This window comes from Chroicocephalus ridibundus, chromosome 1 (assembly GCF_963924245.1).
Source record: "Chroicocephalus ridibundus chromosome 1, bChrRid1.1, whole genome shotgun sequence".
Taxonomy (NCBI): Eukaryota; Metazoa; Chordata; class Aves; order Charadriiformes; family Laridae; genus Chroicocephalus; species Chroicocephalus ridibundus.
In genome coordinates, this window is record NC_086284.1 from 133,197,541 (window position 1) to 133,217,484 (window position 19,944).

General features: G+C 52.1%; 2 protein-coding genes and 1 long non-coding RNA gene across 4 annotated transcripts; 2 read left to right on the plus strand and 1 right to left on the minus strand.

The window, feature by feature from the left end:
- Positions 1-394: 394 nt before the first annotated feature.
- MLF2 (myeloid leukemia factor 2) lies at positions 395-7,521 on the minus strand. Of its 2 annotated transcripts, XM_063353653.1 has the most exons (9): positions 7,357-7,521; positions 7,053-7,126; positions 4,957-5,083; positions 4,464-4,499; positions 2,909-2,962; positions 2,361-2,486; positions 1,850-2,009; positions 1,521-1,761; positions 396-994 (listed from the first exon to the last, which is right to left on the minus strand). In XM_063353653.1, the coding sequence occupies exons 2-8, from the start codon at positions 7,100-7,102 to the stop codon at positions 1,583-1,585; spliced, it is 732 nt and encodes a 243-aa protein (XP_063209723.1). In that variant the 5' UTR covers positions 7,103-7,126; positions 7,357-7,521; the 3' UTR covers positions 396-994; positions 1,521-1,582. The 2 variants fall into 2 exon arrangements, with proteins under 2 accessions (XP_063209714.1, XP_063209723.1); XM_063353644.1 differs by lacking the exon at positions 7,357-7,521 and having other exon boundaries at positions 395-994; positions 7,053-7,343.
- Positions 7,522-7,527: 6 nt separating this feature from the next.
- Positions 7,528-11,421, plus strand: LOC134524041 (uncharacterized). Its single transcript, XR_010073480.1, has 3 exons — positions 7,528-8,695; positions 8,988-9,058; positions 9,753-11,421. It is a non-coding gene; the product is annotated as an uncharacterized LOC134524041 (long non-coding RNA).
- A 3,009-nt stretch (positions 11,422-14,430) lies between these two features.
- Positions 14,431-18,838, plus strand: PTMS (parathymosin). The gene is made up of 5 exons (XM_063353683.1): positions 14,431-15,176; positions 16,041-16,112; positions 16,892-16,970; positions 17,130-17,194; positions 17,813-18,838. The coding sequence occupies exons 1-5, from the start codon at positions 15,129-15,131 to the stop codon at positions 17,861-17,863; spliced, it is 315 nt and encodes a 104-aa protein (XP_063209753.1). The 5' UTR covers positions 14,431-15,128; the 3' UTR covers positions 17,864-18,838.
- The last annotated feature ends 1,106 nt before the right edge of the window (positions 18,839-19,944 follow it).

Here is a 19,944-nt window from a genome sequence, read left to right on the forward strand (position 1 = left end):
CATCAGCCTCTGCTGCAGAGAAATAATGAGAAAATAATGAAAATATTCCCTGGCCATGCAGGTACCCCAGAGGCCCAATTCAGGGCTGCACAGATGACCAGGCAGCAAGAAAGACCAAACAATCTCCCTTGAGTGCACAGCAAAACTACAGCAATTAAAGGGTATTTTTGCAAACAGTGGGTTCTTGGGTCTTCTTTTCACAATTTCCATGTTGAGCATTATCTCACTTTGTTAACTATATGGGAAGGCTATAAGGGTATTTTCTATAAGAAAATAAAGCCTTAGAATTAAACACCAAGTTTCTCCTCAGCAATTTCCCAAGGATATGAAAGAGGCTACTTAATTCCACGGCAGGTACAATCAGGTTAGCTGAAGGTAAAGACTGATCCAACAATTCTTTACAGTTTGTTTCTTTATTCAGTAAACATCTAGTTACAAGTTTCACAAATTAAAAAAGTGGGGGAGCTGACTGAAGAGGGGTCAGGGGGTGGGGGGGGGCCCACAGGCTGATCCAGCTTTTGTTCTGCTCCTCCCTTCTCTAACGCACACATCCTTCTGCTTCTCCATAGCTGCACCAAAGGAGCAGGAGGGGAATCGAAGCCTCTGTCCCGGTGAAGGGACTGACACGGGGTTCTAGCAGAATTCCCTCATATTTCTTTCACAGGGGACTAAACACAAACTTCAGAACCAGCCCAACCCAGCACAGAAAGAGCGGAAAGGATGGAAGAGGCAAGGTGGCAGCTCCTCATGCCCACCACTACTGGCAGAAAGAACAGAACCAAGGGAGAGCAGAAGGGGAATGGGCAATTAATGCGTTCCTTGCACATCAGTGAGATTCCCCACGCCCTACTGCAGCACCCAAATGGGGCGAAAAAGAGCAATGCAGAAAATTAGTTGCTTTGTTTCAACTCTTAAGTGGGAGGGAAGTTAATACTAAATTTGAGGAAGGTCCAAGTGGTGCTTTGAAGGGGCTTCAGAGTTTCACTGTCTGTACCTGGGAGGAAGGGAAACGGAGAACATAAAAAGAGTAAGTGGTGACTAGAAAGCAGCACAGAAGACAGATAAAGACACGATGTCTAGACATCAAAAAAAAGGAAAAAAAGTCCCTTTTGAAGCACTAGATCACATCCTAGCAAGCCCTATTCAAAACAGAGGAGAGCAGACACCAGCACTTACTTATATTTCAAACTGGATTGACAGCAAATGGTCTCCAAGTTCTATACAACGACAGTATAAACACGCTACAGATTGCAATCCTACATCATTTCATATAATTTCAACCATCAGTTAAGGCTGACACCACACTTTTTTGTTGATGACAAAGCTAACTTAAACAGCTTCCATGTTTCCGTTCAGAACACTATTTTCTCAAAATTCCCCTGCTCTCTAGATTTAGTGGGAAAACCCATTTCCAACCAACACGTCGAAATAATAAACGATTGGGGCAATGAAGAAAAAATAATCATATTGCTAAGAGGCAACCACACAGTAGAAGGTGAGAAAAGCTTGTTAAGACTTACAAGAGCGTGTAGGTAGATTTGGGGGTGGCCACGCTGCACCCCCCACAAGGTCTGCTCTGGGTTCACCAGTCATACCGACGGGACTGTCTGGAGGGAGAATCCTCAGGGCCCTGGATCGCAAGACGAGTCCCTTCAGCCCGGCGGCCACTGCCGCCTTCATGACGTCGGTAATCCAGCGCCCGCTGCGGCCGGAAACGGGATGTCTCTCGCCTCCACTCATCATCAAATGCGGCTGCATCACCTATGTCAGGAAAGAACACGCTCAGATGGGGAGGAGGTGGGGAAGCAGCACCTGGGTTTGCCGGGAGGAGGACACGGGCAGTACTCACTTTCATCCATGTTGATGTAGTCCTGCCTCTCCTCCTGGTCACCCGTGCGATGGTTCCGGGATCGCTGCATGATGTGGGCCCGCTCCCTGATGTGGTGTCCAATCGACATTTGTTCCAAGCCGCTGTCGGAGTCCCTTACGGTCCGTCTAGTCTCACGGATCTGAGGGCAGATTCCCATGTAGGATCAACGTTTTAATTCATTTTCCCAGCCCCATAAGGCACTCTGATTCTTGCGCGCAGTATTTCAGTCACGTTGCACCGCCACCACTCCCAGGATGTCAGACGCAACATAATGAAGAGGGAAATGGATTCCCCCCTGCCAGCACTTCCCATCCCCTCCCAGTGGCCTTCAGCATGGTTCAGTGAGTCACAACGCATTCCTCAAACTACAACTGACTGCAAAGCAGAAGTGCTGTGGGTGGCCAGCACTGACACACCAAATGAAGTCTCTCCACCCACAGCAAAACCAACAGCCTTGTGCGGGGAAGATGCACTGCAGCCCCCTCCTTACCCCACCAGGTGCTGAACGCATCTCTGAGGTCTCCTGATAGACTTTGGGTCCATCACCCAGGTTGGAATAGGAGATGACAGTTGAGGAGGTAAATGTCTGGCAGTTAGTACCACTTGTCATATGCTCCTGCAAGAAGAAATGGGGAATGGTATAAAGAAGGAATGGGAGTGAAAAAGACATGGCAGTTAATTCCCTCTACACACGACAAAGTAGGAAGAAATTACAAGAGGAAGAATAGAATTCCCATGGGTCCATCTTTCTGGAGAATACATCTTCCTCTTAAATTATTTCTTGTTTCTTGCTAAACAGGTCTACCCCCACACTTCCTTCCTCGCCCGTCTCTCCTCCCTCCACTCAGAGGATACACCTCAGGAACAAGCTCTCTATCACCGAATCCTGGTCATGGAGCAAGGCTTACAGCCTCTGCCGCTGGGGCAGCCTGAGCACAGCCCAGACCAAAGCACAGTAAGATGGGAGACCTTAGAGGGGATGGCAGGAGCACCCTCAGTACTCCCCTCAGTACAGACTGGCTTATAGAGAGTTCTTACCATGTTTCCAATCATGTCATTCATCATCCCAAACATATCTATAAAGCCACCTGCCTGATGAAAAGGAAAAGAGAACACAAGATCAGTCAGTTTGGAAAGATAGAGGGGGGCATGAACAACAAACTATCTGCAAGGGACAAAAAACTGCTGCCTAAGAAGAAAAGACTTGTTATTTTCCCTTTCTTTCAGTAGCACAGGAAAAAAAAAACAGGATGTGGGGTTGCTGTTCTCTCCATTCTCTCAGGTTGCATTGCCCAAGTGTTCAGGCTCTCTAGATCTCTGGATACAGCAAAGGTTGTTCTTTTAGTTTGGGTCTGACTCCTGATGCACGGCGGTTTGTGAGTCCAGGCACTCGGCAAAGCTGAGAGAGGAAATGTCAGGTATGCACTTACAGTGATCTTAAGCATAAGACGGTCATCCTCAATGATATTTTCACCACATCACTGTCAGCTCTTAATTTAAACCACAGGGAAGTTTCCATTGACTGTATTCTTTCTAACATAATAACAAGTTTTCTTATTTTCTCTACAAACACCTGACTTTTTAATCTTGTAAACCTAAAGGCTGCAGTAATACACTGGGCCAGCAGGTCTCACAGGTTAATTGTGCAATATGTAAACAAAATTACTATGTGAGTTTAAACTTGCTGATTTTTTTGTTTCCTCAAGTATCCTCTTGTTCTCGTTTTCAGCAGAGCAGTACTCACACGCAACACTATTATCCTTTGAAGTCTGTTTATATTCTTATTAATCTTCCTCTGAGCTACAACAATTCAGGGACGCTTAGTCTCTTTCACTGAGGCAATCCTGCGGAGCAAGGCAGCTAAAGTTGCTGGATCTGGAATAACCTATTTCCACTGTATTATTTTAGTAGATGACAGAGATTGGCACGCTGTTCTCACATACACGCAGTCATTCTCATTCTGGTCCTGTTCACCTGAAGTATTCTGTTGGTTTTTCCATCCACCTCCACTGGCAAAGGAGGTTCAATAATCACTCTGCCTACTGACGGCTAAGTCTTCTCCTTGCGTTGTCACAGTTCCTCCATTACTTCCAAACAGATCTGCAGCTTCTTTTCAGACATATGAGGTTATTAAGAGCCTATCTGCTCTTCCTGGATATTAACTGTCCCAATTCCTGTGAAATATTGTGCTGTAACAGCTTTAGGGCTCTTCTCTGGTCAAGGTACAAATACAACCTCCCCACATAAACAGTGTTAGAATCTCTCCTCTAAAACAGCTCACAGACCAGATTAGAACATTAGAGGGGAAACAAGGGAAAGGCGTGAAGCCATACAGCAACTCAATGAGAGGTCCAACAGAAAACAGCTGCCTCCAGTTCTAGTTCAATACCCTCTCCCGTAGTCTGTTTACTATAAATCTAGAGCTCACTGTGCTCTCTTCACACCTTCCCACCCTCCCTACCTGTTAGGACACACAGGTCTTGCTCACAGATGGCTACATTTTAGCATTGGTTGCACACAGCGCTGATGAATCTCAGTATGAAGCTACTATTTAGAAAGCCTCTAGTTTCACCCCGAAGAACAGAGAACTTACCATGCCGAGCATCCCAAAGGGTGAAACAGCTCCTGCCTGCCAGGACAACAGAAAAACAGAACAGAAAATGACCTTGCAAGAGCCAAACATTAGATCCTCTTCAGAACACCCTTGTCCATCTCAGAAACAGAACCGGGAACACTCAGGCCCCACAAACAATTCAAGAAAGTCACCCACAGGCTCATGGCAGTTCAAACCATACCACTCTTAACAAACCAGGAAGAAAGGGATATTCCTTAATTTTTCCCAGTTATATTATTTACGGCCTTGAGAAATAACACGAATTTCTTCCCTTCCTACCATTCAACTTGAAACGCAGTTTATTAATGTACATGGAATAAAGAAAAGGACAAGAATGACACTGTTTTAGACATTAATTCTGTGCCCACCATCCATGTGAAGGTGAGGGACATGCCCAACCCCGTGACAGTGGAAGAGATAAGCTAACAAGACAGTTTAAGAAATCCTATCCTGTACTCAGCCCCTCTTTTACCTGCATCCTACGGCCAGCCTGGCGAGCCCCAGGTGTGGTCCCATCCGTGATACCTAGGAGCGGGCCGAACCCGAAACTTCCAGAAAGCATGCAGTTCATGTGCTGCCGGTGGATGGCAAAAGGGTCCCTTTCGGAAAGGTTGAGAGAACAAAAGTTGAGGAAGGGACAACAGAAGACAAAGCCCTTGCATAATCCACCCATTCTGCCTTTGAGTTTCTCTTATGTAACTGTACATTCCTTTCCAAGCTGAAAACCCAGAATCACAAGAACCCAGTGTTGCTTACGGTGATCCCTGGGGCTGGAAGGGACCTCTGGATCCTGTCTTACTTCTTGGAATAGAAAGTATTACACCACACAATCCCTCTCAGGTACTAACTGATGTATGTTCAGAAGTAGTTCAGTGTTCTGCTCCCACTAACGCTTTAGGACTAAGCATGGCCAAGGCCATTCCAGAACCTCACTGCTCTAACAGATTAAAGCCACTTCTCAGATATGCAGGCCAGGTACCACCATCGCTTCATACTCATTTCCTCTTGTGCCATCAAAACCCTTTAACAGCTTTGTGAAACAATCAAACCCTTCCAAAAGAGCAGTTCTTCATTTTACAGGGAGGTACACGAAGACCCTCCTGGCTGCAAAGAGAGGACTACACTTCAAGGGACCAGAGAGCGATCCTAGATATTGTCCTCTCACCCCTCCACAGACACACTCAAATGCAAGACTGAAACCTCCAGAATGGACTCTGTATCCTGACACTGTGTGACATCCCTCCACCCCAAGTAATCTTCATCTGCTGTTTTCCTACAATATTATTATGCGTACATCTGCCAAGAGGTTGAGACCCCATAAAGCTTTCGCGGATTTGAGAGGAAAAGAGGACAATAACTGGGGTCCCTAACTGGTTTTCCTTCCTCTCCTTCTTTTGCAGCCTCCACTTTGAGGGCTGTACGCATTCACACATGCTGGAGGAGCAAGGAGAGAAAAAGGAGGATCAGGACAAACAGTCACAGAATATAGTGGCAGTAAAAAAAAGTCTGGGAAATACCATAGCATTTCCCTGCACATCCTATAGCCTGCCCTTATCCCTCTGGAGCATGAATAACCTCAACAGCATAGAATATTCCTGAGATCACAAAAGCATCTACTACAAACCAATACTTTTCTGTCTCTACTGGAAATGCTTCCCATAATAAAAGCTAGACTCTCATCTGCCACACCAATGAGAACACAGTCATTCTGTGACTAACTGGGACATCAAGGTCTCCTCTCCTGCTAATTTGTTTACGGATGATAAAATTCTTTCTTGTTACAAATTTTATAAGCAAAAAAAATGGGCTCTATTCTACATAAATTAATTCCGCCAAATTTCTAGGAGTGCCACGCTTAACATAATCAAATTCTTACTATATTACAGTCTATTCCTTATCTGCTTTGTCAAGGACCGCCAACTTAGTTTCACTGCCAAAACTAATCAATAGCATCCAATTTCTGGACTGTGGACAGAAACAAAAACATTCAGTAAAAGGAATCTCAGGAGGAGTTCTTGGGACCTTTGTTAGATTCCAAGACTCGTATTTCAAAACTACTTGTTGTCTTCTCTTTACTTAGTTCCTTACAACTTGACAACTGCTTTAGCAGTCTTCTCCAGCTCCATTAATGATTTCCTGTGCAGAAAAGCAACAAACACTGGACAGAACAGCAGATTTTATCTACCTGAACCAAAATCCTCTTTTGCATAATAAAAAAAAAAAAAAAAGAGAAAATTCTTACGCAAAGAAAAAGATTAGGTATTCCAGCCCTCTCTTCCTCAGGCAGCTGCAATGCTTTTTGGCCTACTTTATTTTAATTATGGTTTCCTCCAAGACCACGTTCTATTACAGAAATCAGACCAACGCGAACCAGGTTATTCCCTGTGCTGCCCCTTAAGAGAACGTTTGTATTTTTCTCCTTCGTAGACAGCTGCTGCGGTATTTCCCGCAGCCCGCAAGGCCCTCTGCCCTCCTGGCCGGACGCGAGGGTAGGGCACCCCCAGCCCCCGCGGGGATGATCCGTGCCGCCCCCTCCATCCCCCCCAGAGGATGCCCAGCTGGACTCACATGGCAAACATGGGGTCCTCCGGCTCACCATCCCTCATCAGCCGAAACATGCTTCCTTCGGTCGGGGGCGGCCTCTGCGGAGGGGAGAAGGGGGGTGAGGACGGCGGAAGGCGGGGAGGGAACGAGCGGCTGAACCGGGCGGCCCCCGCCGCCCGCATCGCCCCATCCCGGGCGGCCGATGGCAGCGCTCCCCCCACGGCGCCCTAGGCCGCGACGCCCCCCTCCACCGCCACGGCCCTCCCGGCACCACGGGCCCGGGCCCAGGCCCCGCCCCCGGCCCCCTCCGCCGCGCCCCTTCCCCTGCCTGCCGGCTCGCCGGTGGGTGCCGAGCGGCGGGCGCTGCCCTTCCCCTCCGGCGACAGCGGGACGCCCACGGGGCCGCTCACGCCTCCGCTCCCATCCCGGCCCGGCACCGCGCTCGCCCCGGCCCGCCCCGGACGGCTCGCCCCGCGCATGCGCACCCGCCCCGGCCCGCGCCGCCGGAAGGGCTGCTGGGCAGAGCGCCCCCTGCCGCCAGGCGTGTGTGTTTCCCCCCCCCCAGCGGCGCGGCGGGGGAGGCCCCCGGCCTGAGGGGGTCGTAGGCCGAAGGCCGGTGCGGCGGCGGGTTGGGCAGCCCGCCGTACGGCCTGGGAGGTGGGTGGCGGGTGCGGGAGCGAGCTGCAGCTGGCAGCGAGCGAAAACAGGCCCGGGCACAAGGGGCCATTGTTCCTCGGGCCCGGGCAGTGGCGGGCGGGGCAAGGCCAGCGCTGAAGGGACGAGGAGCCTCTGCCACGCTCGCCGGGCGGGGGGACACCACGGGGGAGACGGGCGGTCGCCACCTGGCAGCTCATAGCCATGGTGACCCCGGCGGCTGGTGACCGCCAGAGGCCGCGGCAGGGAGGGCGCTCGGCCCAGGGCAACCACAGGCCTGCCTGCCCGTGCCAAGAGCAGAAAGTGGAGGTACTCCATCACCCGGCTGAAGGTTATCACCCCGGGTGCCCACCAGAAACCACTGCCGGAGCATGGGTACTGGGTGCTGCACCTACAGCGGTGGCGGGGAACCTGCCCCCATCCGTGGGGTGACAGCCTCTGTCACCATCCCAGGGGAACGCCGGTTGCCTTTGGCTACCGCCAGCTCCACTAGATTAGAAGGAAGAGAGCAGACTGACTCATTCCAGCCTGGGACCAGGGCACGCTTCCGTAGTGGTGTTGCTGTTGACGGTTGCATCCTGCCAGCCATGTGCGGCAGCCAGACTAGAGCTGTGCCAGGAGACTGGAAATGGCAGGTTGCAAGATGTGGTTGAGAAATGGAACTCCTGGGCTGTGGCAGGAGCCGTGCCCTTGGATTTTGGAGTCTGACAGAGGAAGATGACCTGGCAGCACGCGTTACATGCTGGAATGCACGGGGGACTTGGCAACGCTTGCTACAGCAGGTCTCAGAACTGCTTGGTGTCCAGAAAGAAGAGAAGACCTCTCTCTGGAGGCCCATGCCTGTGCGTATGCAGAAGACTCTTCTGATGCCCCCACCGCATCTGGTGAGTGCGTTCTTCAGAGGCTGACACTGATGTCCACGAGAGGGAAGCTGTGGACAGCACACTGGTGGAGGACGGTGGAGACAGGTCCTATGGGCAGGGCGGTGACAGACCTCCTCCGCGAGGCCGCTGGTAGGTGAGCTGCTGAAACACCCTCCTGTCACCAGCTCAGCGCTGATCTGTGAGCACTGCAGTTACTACAGAGACGCTGAGGCGTCTCTCCTGCTTCTTTTGCAACCCTGAATAATCCTTCAGGGACCTCCGGTCTGGAAAACTGTTCCTGTTTGGTGTGTTTTCCTTTTGCTCTGAGGCTCTCCTGGTGTTTGATTAGTGTGTGTGGAGCTGACCTTGAGTGGCAAGATTCAAAGGCAGATAAAGAATGTAAGCATCTCTTTTTTTTTTTCTTTTTCTTTTTTTTCCCCAGATCTGGGATAAAATGACTTGCTGTCCCGCAGACGCCAGTTGTCCTACCACTCCTGGAATGTCCTAGAGATGGTAGGACTTCCTCATTTTTTTCCAAGTACTAAGTCAGACATTGCGGCCTTCCAAACACAGAGACAGGGAAGGAACAGAATAGAGTTTGGAACAAATATTGCTTTGCAGATCCTTTTTCTGATCCTAATACTGCTCCTCTACAAGGGGCCTGCGACCCAGAGGGCTGAGTCTAGGAGGCTGGGAGCTGAGGATGTCAGTCTTACTGGGTACCTCTGTAGCCTTACAGGCAGTCCTTACACTTGACGAACTGATGTTACCAAAGACTGCATTGCCAGTGGTATCTTACCAGTTCAGCAGATCTTGAGGGAATCTAGCTTACAAAGGGTGGTGCTGGTGGCAAATGGCTGGGTGAAACCCTGGTAGGAGGAATTGGAAACGCAAGCTTTTTCTGGAAGGCGGACAAGCCCACGTTTCTGAGGAATGCAGCAGCTGTGCTACTGCACTATTTGTAGGAGAGGTTTCTGTATAGTACTCGCCACATTACATCTAACGTGCACCAAGGGGATGGCCGTTTGCTAGGCTAGAATAACGAAGCACGTGGGGGCGTGACTGAAAAGCAAGACTCCCATCTTGCTCCTGTCACATTCTCTTAATTAGGCTGCTTCTGTTTCCGTCATGAATAAAAGCCATTAACTCTGTCTCTCCATTTCCTTTCTTTCTGCTTTGGGTTTGTTTTTGTTTTGTTTTTTTTAAGCTGCCCAGGTTGTGCTGGAGGCGGTGGAGGACGGCAGGGAAAGGGAGGAAGAAGGAGCTCAGCAGGCAGCCAGGAGCAGGCAAGTGAAGGGCAAAATGGCAGAGGGATGAATGGCGCCGCTGCCCTCAACTCCACCTTCTCCCACCTACCTCCGGCTGCTGCCGGGCAGCCTCCCCCCAGCACCCTCAGCCAAAGGGCAGCTGCCACGGCAGGAGCATTTTACAAGCAAACTGAGTATCACGTCGTGAAGGTAAATAAACAGTATGCTAAAAAATCCTGCCTTGTTACCTGCTGCTTCCAGGGACCGATCATTCTGGCCAGCGAAACAGAAAGAGCTTCTCGATGTGTCCAAATGTTCCAGGGCCCCTGTGGATGCCTGTAAGACAAAGAAATCCTCGTTATCACAAGTCAGAGCTACCCACAGCCGTTTTCTCATTAGTTCCCTTCATCTGTGCCTCTTACGTAATCCTCGCCCAACAACTAACTCTGACCTCAGATGAAGGGCACCCTGAGCGAAGGACGGCTCCGATTTCATCCTCAAACGCGACAATTCATATTTGGGATGCTAGAGCCAGCTTGTGGTGGCTGCAGCTTGTGTTGCGCGGCAGCGATTACTTTCAGAATATTTTGCTCGTGTTAAGGATGTGTCTGTCACGCTGTGAGTGAGAACCACGACCTCCATCTGTGCTGTGTGAGCAAAGAGAGGTTCACAAAAATCACGACTGAAAACTTCCCTTTCCAGTCTTCTGACAGGCTGTATCACCCCTCGTCATTCCCTTCTGCTCCTCTTGCTTCCTCTCCTTGTGTTACCTATCCTGCTTCCCAGCCCTCTGCAGTATTTAAACATATTTAAACGCGTTCCCTCTCAGGAAGCCCATTTCCCAAGGCAAAGTTGGCTGATGGTTGAATTCTTGGGTATTTGCTCTTGACTTCAGGAGGCAGCATCATGAAAGAAGAACAAAACTGATTATCTGCCTGGATTCTTAATGGACACAGGACAGAATAGTGTGTATTAAATACATAAATGCATTCAAACGCATTCCCTCCACACATTGAGATTTTGCTAGTTTCACTGTAAGTGAAAGGACAGATACTGTCTGTGTCTGAATTTATGTAAATCTAAGAAAAGTTAATGCAAATAGACAAGCTTCTGCTCCTTTGTTGTTCAGCAAACAGTTTGGAAGAGTTTTGTAACCACTTATGAGTTAGCTCACAGAATAAAATTCTTGAAATACCCAGTATTGTGTTTTGCTTTTGCTCAGAAAATGGCTCAGAGTTAGTTCAGCCTTCAACATAAACAACGAAGTCCCTGCCCCCCAACAGAATAGAATGACAAGACTAGCAAGGTATTACAACAAAATGCATAAATACTTGCTTCTAGGTGCATGCACCTTCCATATACTAGAAGCTATACCATGTGTGAAAGCCCGGACCTGTATGGAAGCACATGCTCACGTATGAAGACACACACATGCAAGCTTAACACAAGCCTCAGCAGAAAAGCACTGTATTTTCTGTACTTACAAAAGTAAATGCACATAACAGAGAGAAAACATCACCACTATACTGCCTCTAGACACATGCACACACCTGCATAAACACAAGGCACAAACAGGGTACAGCGCAAAAATCGTAACTTATTGTACCGAGAAAATTACATTCATATTGTTGTCCGGGCTGCAGGCAGGCAGGCATATTGTCTGTGTCCCCAAACAATGATATATCGTGTAACTTCTGCACCTCCCTCGTTTTGTCTAAGGACATAAGATTCCGAAAAGGACGGAATATATTCTGCTGAGTTGGCAAAGCAACTTGAGGCAAAGATTACAGGGACTCGCATCTGCCGACCGCACAATGAGTATACTCGCGTTTGCGACAAAGGGGAAAACACAGATGGGAGAGGGGAGCGAGAAAAGCTGCAAATGGATCCTGCAGATGAAATGCAGGATGGCACAAATCAGGAGGAGGAGCAGGAGACACAGGGAAGAGTTAGGTGAGACAGCTAAGGGATGCCCTCGGGGCTTGAGTGAAGCAGCTGCACGCTAGAAGCCAAGAGAATCTCACCATCAGGATCAGAAGGGCAAGAAGAGCTGGGATGCAGAAATGGGCATGTCGCAAGGCAGAAAGAAGAGTTTCACATCGGATTTAGGGGGAAAAATACATTTGATGCAGGCACGCAGGGCAAAATAGGACATGTGGAAAACTAAGCGGGGTATGCGAGATGAGTTTTGTACATGGGATAAAGGTTGTCACAAAGAGAATCCAGGGAGAGGGCCACGGGAAGAACACTGCCGAGAACACAGGCAAGAGGCAAAAGCTGAGAAGCAACAGAGAAGCTAAAACTTGCAAAGAAGATACGGTGGGGAGCGCGGAAGGGGAAACGTGAGGCTGCAAGGCTGGGGTGAAAGGGAGAGGTCACAGGTGGCGCAGCAGTTTGCAGAGCTGACCACGCGGCCTCATCCTACAGGTAGCTGGAAACGCTCTTCCCTGTAGAGGAAGACAAACAGGTGTTTGTCTGTTTGCATCCATGGGTGTGCCTGTCTGTGACAACAAGGCGCTTTGGGCACAGCGACATCACTGAATATAATCCTTCCTTTCTCCCCTCTAGGATGTTGTGTCAAGGCCTGTTTGTGCATTAATGTGAAAACGTCTTTGCCGAGGGATGCGTGCTGCTGTAGTTTTGCATTTTCAGCAGTTGAGTGTGTGAAAGAAAAGGATAAAAAACCTGGATTGGCAAAGACAACAGCACAGCCATGAGCCATGTGTCTCCTGCAAGGAGAAGCAGAGAGGAACAACATCTGTCCACTTTATATATTATTTTGGGTCCTACTTTTGGGGGTAGATCCAGAAATTAAGATTTTCTTCTTGCAGAAGAGAGCGATTAATGATGCGTACTTGAACCAAAACAGGTTTTGAATGCTGATAGCAAATAGACCCGAGAAGTTGGCCAGAGAGGCCTTATGGAACAGCAGTGGAAAAAAAAAATATAATTAATGCATGTATTTTTGTGATTTGTTATTTCGGTACTAGTCGAGATCTGTGTGTCTGGGTTACATGACAGTTCTTTGAGGCAGGCACTATGCACTGTGTGTAGCTAGGAAGAAGGCAGATTAGTCAGATCATGAGAGAAGCAGCTGTAGCTGCGGAGGAGACGAGATGACAAGGTGGGAACCTCCCACCCCCTTGTCACACAGATTATACTTTACCCAGCCTCTTTCATACTTTCCTTCAGGAGGTATGTTATTTACCGCCCTCCCTGTTCCACAAGTACCAATCGCTTTTTCTATTAAATGCTCAAACTGAAACACATTTCGACTAAACTCTGAGCCACAGTTCTAAATCCTGACTTTGCATGGAGGCTTACTCAGTTCGTATCAGAAACAGAAGAAGGGCTTCTGTGCCTAAATACTTTCCAGCCAGATGGATTAATGACCTTGCCTCGTACCCGTGAGAATGGCTGCGTACGCTCGTACATCCGTATGTACCCATGTGCACGCTTGGTTTTGTACGTAGGCTTGCAAATACATGCAGGTTTTTTGTGCATGACAGTGACTAAATGTGGGACAACAGAAATCTTCTGGGAAAGGTAAAGGGAATTTAGTCATCCTGCTCCCCTCCTCTCACGCTGACAAACAACGGCCCGAAGCGCGGCTACGGGAACATCTGTTCAGCCACCAACAAACCCCCGCCGCTGCAAGACACGGCCCGCCGTCCTGCAGGAAGGGATTTTGCTGGCAGAGACGCGGAGCCGGGCGCCGAGCCTTCCCCCCGGGCCGCCCCCTGCCCGGAGGGGCCGGGATCGGGGCGGGGTCCCAGCCCGGTTTCCGCGGCGGGCGGCAGGGGTCAGTGTTGCCCGCCGTACGCCGCCTCCCCGCCCAGGCGGGAGGCCGGGCTGGTAGCGGGCGGCTGCGGCTATTCCGGACGAAGAACGGCAGCTGCGCCCCGCCATCGCCCCGAGCCGCCGGGTTACGGAGGCCCCAGCCCTGACACCTACCGTGCTACCCGCGGAGTAGCCCACAGGGTTGGGGGCACCGAGGCGCGGCGCCACTCACGCCACCGGGGGCTCCCCCGGTTTAAGCGCCGGGTGCGGGTAACGTCCACCCCCCACGCCGCGGCAAAACGGGCCCCTCTCCTCACAAAGCCGCCCCGGGGGCCGGGACAGGCCAACCAGCACCGGGGAGGGCAGCAGCGGCGCCCGTCGAAGGGGAGACGGGCAAGGACCGAGCCACGCAGCGCCCCACAGGCGCCAGACGCCGTCCCTCGCGCGCCTTCTCCGCCGCCCCACGTGCCAGCAGCCCCTCCCTCCTCACTGCAGCAATTCTCTGGGCGCGCACACACCCCACCATTTACTCCAGTGAGCCTTCCCCCGACAGCCAATAGAAAGCCTGTTGCCAGGCAGACGGCTCATTTGAATCACCCAATCAGGCGCCCACCCACTTTGTCCCTCCTTATATGGGGAATCGGGATGCGCTCGCTACCCCTCCCCCGCCCACCAGTGCGCGCGAGAGCCGGGCCCCTCCCTCTCCCTCCCGCCGCGGGCAGAGCGCGGGAAAAGCAGCCTGGCTCACACCCCGCCCCGCCCCCGCGGGTTCCCGCGCGGGGGCCCAGCCGAGGGGCGGGGCGGGCGGGAGGAGCCCCGCCGCCGGGAGCGCTTCCAGCGGGAGGGAGGGAGGGAGGAAGAGAGGGAGGGAAGGCGGGCAGCTGGAGTGGAAAATTCCAGGCAGGAGGCCGCGTGAGCCTGACCGTCGCCAGCGCTGCCCTCCCACACGGCACCACTCCTGGCGGAGGGGCGTCCAGGCGGCACGGGGGGCTCCCCGACCGTGCCGCGGCGGGCAGAGGGCTCGGCTCCACCCCCCCGGCCAGCCCCTGGTGCCGCAGCCCCGCGGAGAAAGCGGAGCCGGGCTTTCGTGCTTCGCGCCCCCGTCTGGCCTCGACGGGCCTGAGGGGGGTGGCGGGGGCTGCGGGGCGCCCCCGGAACCGGGCGTCCGCCGGCGGCCCGTGTGGTAACGCCGAGCGCACATTGTTCTAGCGGCCGCGCTTCCCCGCGGCGCAGCCCGGCCCGTCCCTCTCTCCTCCCTCCTCCGCCTCCCGTCCCTCTCCCCTCCCTCCCCCTGGTCCCTCCTTCCCTCGTCACCGGGCGGTGTATAAATCCCCTTCCCCGCTGTATCCCCCCACCGCGGGAGACCCTGGTACTTTGGCCCCCGGGGCGGGAGCCCGCCGCCTCCGAATCGCTGGGACTTTGCGCTCCCGCCGCTGGCCGCCCGTCCGCCCCTCTTTCCTTCCTTCCTTCCTCCCTCTCTCTCTCTCCACGCGGGGCTTCCCCCTCGGAACACGGTTCCCACCGGCCTCTTCTTCCCTTCTCTACCCCGGGCCAGGATGTCGGAAAAACGCGTCGAGGAGGCGCCGGCGGAGCTGAGCGCTAAGGTGAGACACACACAACCCCCCCGGCCCCCGGGCCACCTCGCTCCCGACGGTATTGGGGGGGGGTGGGGGGTAGGGGGAAGCAGTGAAGGGCGCCGGCTCCGCTCGCCTCACCGCGGGGGGCGCACGGCGGCGTCTGAGGTGCCCCGGCGCGCGCGGAGGGGGGGTGGTGGTGGGGGGAGCCCCTCGCGCCGCCCGGCCAATGGGGGGGCGGGGGCGGGGCGGGGGGCGCGAGGGGGCCCTCGCGCCCCCCGCCCCGCCCCCGCCCCCCCATTGGCCGGGCGGCGCGCGCGCTGGGCTCGCCTCGCGGAGGGAGGGGGGGGGCGAGGCGGCAGGGCCGTTAGGCAACGGTTTAACGGTTTAACGGCGGTGGCTTCCCCCTTCCCCGGCCCCGTCGTCGTCCCGGGCGGCCGGCGAACTGTGTGGACACAAAGCGCGGGTACACACACATACACGCACGCACATACATATATATATATATACACCCCTTCCCGGGTGGCGGGGGGGAGGGCCGGAAACGCCTCGATCCTACGGACAAGGTTCTTTTTTTTTTTTTTTTTTTTGTTTTTTTTAAAAAGCAACCCAAAAACAAACCCCAAACCATTAAACTCTTTCGTACTTCTGGTTTCCACATGTGTGTGGTCTAAAAGTAGCTCTGACGCGTTTTCGCTGCCTCTTTTTTTTTTTTTTTTTCCCTTCTTTGTCAGGGAGGGCAGATTTAACACCTAATATGTTCTCCGCTCACCATTATTCCGCATCTCCTCTAAACCCTCTTTGTTTAAGCATCCCCCCGTCTTTTATTTTCTTGCCGCTAACCACCAGAACACGGTTGGTTGGTTTGTTTTTTTTTTCGCATCTCGCGTATAGGAAATGAAAGAAAAGAAGGAAAAACTTGAGGAGAAAGCGGTCCATAAAGAAAAGAAGAAGGATATAGTAGAGGTGAGGCCCTTCTGGGGGACGGATTTAGAGGCGTCGGGGAGGGTTTTACAAGGGGTGGTTAGCTTGGCTCGCTGCGCGTAATTGATATGAAGGGAATATGGGAGATTAAGAAAGAGGACAGGCCAGGGGAGCTCGCGGGGGAGAGGGGTGAATGAAGAGCGAGCTATAGGATAATTGTGGAGAATGAGGCTTGAAGGACTTAGTGCAGTCATCATGGCCCAGTGAGAAGAAAAAAGATCAAAGAAGGGAAGGGAGTCAAGGGCGAAGAGGAGTTAGATGGCACAGGAGATGTGGTCCTGCACCGACTGTAGTATCCGGAGGTGTGCATAAGGGAGTGGAAGTTGAAGAAGGTGGGGGGGAGGGACAGTGAGGAAATGCACAGATTGATGAAGGTCAGAAGGGACCTGGAAGCAGATGTTCTACGAGCGCAGGCTAGGTCATTAGCCTGTAACCAGCAAGACGTTCTGATTGTTGGGATGGGATGGCAGCAGCTTGTCGGGATGTAAGGCTTGCGGTAGTCAGGGAGGTTCATATTGGCGGGGGGAGGAGATGACTGGAAGGACTGGTTTTAGAAAGACGTCTGGTTGGGAGGAGGGTTTCGGCTGGGATGGTGGGAATGATGGTGTCTGAGTAACGGTGTACAGGTCACTCGATGGACATCTGAGACTGGACTCTGAAGTGGCTGGAGCTGCAGAGATTGTTCTTGCGCTTGCAGCAAAGAGCACATGGGAATGTCATCCTGATGCCAGTTTCTGCTCTGACCAATTTGTTTCACTCAGGATGAGGAAAATGGAGCTGAAGAGGATGAGGAAGATAATCCTGATGATGTGGATGAAGAAGAAGGTGATGAGGATGAAGGTAAGAATAATTGGTGGAGGGAGAATGGGAGAAATTGGGCTGTGGGGGAAGAGAAGATCATGGAGGGAAATTCTTCCTCTGAGCCCTCTGACCGCAAGATTGCGTTCTGTTAAATGCTACTTCAGTTAACCTGAGATTTCCTCTCTTGCTTTTGCTTAGAAGGAGACGAGAATGGGCAAGAGCAGGATGGTCATGCAGAAAAACGATCTGCAGAGGAGGAAGAGGTGAGTGATAGTGTGAGAATAATAGCAGTGAGAAGGAACTAGGTGGAACTAGGTTACGTGCCATGTGCTGATCAAATCGCGCGGATGCTGTTGCTGAGTGTCTCAAATTGGCCTCGGGTCTCATTGCTGCTTTGGCAGCAGATGGTTAAACAAATCTGACGTGGCAAGGGGATAATAAACCCCCATAGACTCCTTGCAGGAAGTCCTTCCACTGGCAGCCACGGTGCTGAGTGTTAGAGAGTCAAGGTGCTTGAGATTGTGCTGGGCGATGACCCCTCCAACACCTGTGACTTCTGGGCTTCAGGCCAGAAGGTGGAGTTGCAAGGGTGGTTTGCAGGGTCCATCTGAAGTGACGTGAGCCTGGGCTTGTTGTACCTCCGGAAAGTCACAGCGGGGATGTCCCACCAAATGGAGCTGTCCACGTCTTAACTGTGACTGTCAATGGAACAGTTGTGTCAGGCACTCAAAGATCCTTCAGAGGAGTGGATTTAGGGTGGGTCAGACAGATTTCCATACGGAGGAAAGAGCAGCAGTAAGAATTCTGTGGGGAAATGATGTGCCTTAGTGTGGTGACTGGTGGTAACTCCTTTTTTTTTCCCCGCTCTGTGTCCTACATAGGATGAAGTGGATCCAAAGAGACAGAAGACAGAGAACGGGTCTTCAGCTTGAGTCCTTCCCTCCCATCTCCTCTGTTCCGTCCGTCTCTCCTCCTCCATTCCAGCCTGTGCTTGCACTGTCCATTAGCCTCTGGCTTCACACAATCTCAGATGAGGAAAGATTAGAAATGCTCTCAAACAGGGAAGACAGCAGTTTCCTTCTCACCCGAAGACCTGCCCCATCCGTGACCTTCCCCAGATGAAGTTATTCCAGCCCCCCCGGAAGTTCTTTCAGCTCTGCCCTGCTTACAAATGATCCTCTTCCCTCAAGAATCTCCTCGTTTTCTGGGGCCCTGTATGAGATCTTGCCAGGCCCGTCGGCCAGGCTACTCATGTGGCAGGCAACCCTCCTTCCCTTCTCACTTGCCCTCCTTTTTCTTGAGTGTTTTTGGAGGTTTTTTTGTTTGGTTGGGTTTTTTGTTTTTTTTTTTTTGTCACTAGTATGTCTGAGATTCTTGACAGCTTCTGCTCCCCAGACCTGCTGTCAGATCTCCCTGAGTCCAGGAGGCTGCGGGCACAGATTTCATGGTGCGTTTCCCAGTCCTAGGCCTCCTCTCCCGTCGCCTGCTTTCCCGCTGAACCCTGGGAGACAAGGAGAAAATTGAGTATTACAAGCAAATAACGGTTCTATTAAATGACACACACGGAGACAGAATTTATCTTAAGCTTTTTTTTTCTCCTGGTTTACATGACAACAAGCTGGCCCTCGTGAATTTTTCAGAAGATAAGGGTTGTTTTTATATATGAATTTCATCTGAACTGCATATTTTTTTAATTTGGAGGCTTTTTTAAAACAAATCAAGAAACAATTGGGGACCAAACTTTGATTTCCATTTTTTTCCCCTTCAGATTTTCTTGTGACCATTTTTTGTAAATTAAAGGCGATACAGCCACAGCATTTTCTATGGCACAGACATCACGAGGATGATAGATATAAATATATATATTGTTTTCAACTTAGCACTGTAAATAAAAGCGTTTAAAAACATTTCGAACGGTGTGTGTGGACAGTTGTGTCTGTACATCTTGGGTCGGTAGAAGGTGGTTCGCGGAAAGACGGGGGTGGCTGGGTCAGCAGCAGGTTGAGTGAGGAACCTGAAGGTGTTAATTACCTGCGTTAATTACTCAGATGGCCCCTGTGGGTCCTGCTCCTGCCATCTGCCAGGTGGTGACCGGGCTGTGGTGAAGCTCTGGAAGGCACCACCAGGCCCCAGCACCAGGGGACGGAGGCTCAGAGGGGGCCGAAGCTTGGGCTGCCAGACATTGCCAAGGGTGGCTCTGAGTACTGCTGCCCTGTGGCCTCCTGGCCCTGGCTGGCTTCAGGCGTGACCCACCCCGTGTCGGTCACATCACTGGGGATGTGTTTTAAGAGGCAGGAGCTTCAGTTCTTTGTCCCACCAGCTGCCTGGGAGAGATCTGTCAGGCGTTCTGTCTTTTATCTTTGCAGACCTCGAAAGCTGCTGTTAGCGTTCCTTCCTTTTCAAACTCATATTTTGGCAGTCTCACAATGGGGCTGCCAGGAGCGGGAGCTGTAAGCGATACCAACTTTTGTCTGAGCATCGGTGGCTTTGTGCTTGTCCAACTGCAGCAGCAGATCAGATACTGGAAGCGCAAAGAGTTGCTGGTCTCTGGAGGGGCAAAGCATTGACCGTCGTTTTCTCCAAATGTCCACGTTTGGCTGCAGGACCGCCCCAGGGCGCAGAGGGACACAAAAGCATGGTGCAAGTGGGACAGCTGGCACCAAGCCCCTTCCCACCCATGAACATCTCTGAGGACGAGCACTGGCCCGGTGGGACCTCACTGCACTGCAGGGTGTGGGTGCACCACTCCCCCAGCCCCCATTTGCTGGTGGAACCTCTGCTGGGCCTGGACCCATCTTGTCCCAGGGGCCATCACAGCCCTGGTGGTCCTGCTCCAGCCCCTTCCCTCCTTCCCAGCTCAGTGTCAGGGAGGGGATTTGGGCCCTTCTCCTCCAGCAGCGATGGGCCTGGTTCAACCAGGCTCCTCTGGTCCTGGGATGTCCCCACCTCCAGCTGGGGCTGTGTGCTGGGCTCTGCATTCTGCAGCACAGGTGTTGCAGCCATGCCCTCCCCT

Bases quoted from the DNA above. Each gene is read 5' to 3' on its own strand.
- MLF2 (XM_063353644.1), bottom strand. From the start codon at position 7,210: ATGCGGGCGGCGGGGGCCGCCCGGTTCAGCCGCTCGTTCCCTCCCCGC. The intron at 2,487-2,908 runs GTAAGAACTCTC...TTCTTCTTGCAG, and splicing joins ATGACATGATTGGAAACATG to GAGCATATGACAAGTGGTAC. The intron at 2,010-2,360 runs GTAAGGAGGGGG...ATCTGCCCTCAG, and splicing joins TGCGTTCAGCACCTGGTGGG to ATCCGTGAGACTAGACGGAC.
- PTMS (XM_063353683.1), top strand. From the start codon at position 15,129: ATGTCGGAAAAACGCGTCGAGGAGGCGCCGGCGGAGCTGAGCGCTAAG. The intron at 16,113-16,891 runs GTGAGGCCCTTC...TGTTTCACTCAG, and splicing joins AGAAGAAGGATATAGTAGAG to GATGAGGAAAATGGAGCTGA. The intron at 17,195-17,812 runs GTGAGTGATAGT...TGTCCTACATAG, and splicing joins GATCTGCAGAGGAGGAAGAG to GATGAAGTGGATCCAAAGAG.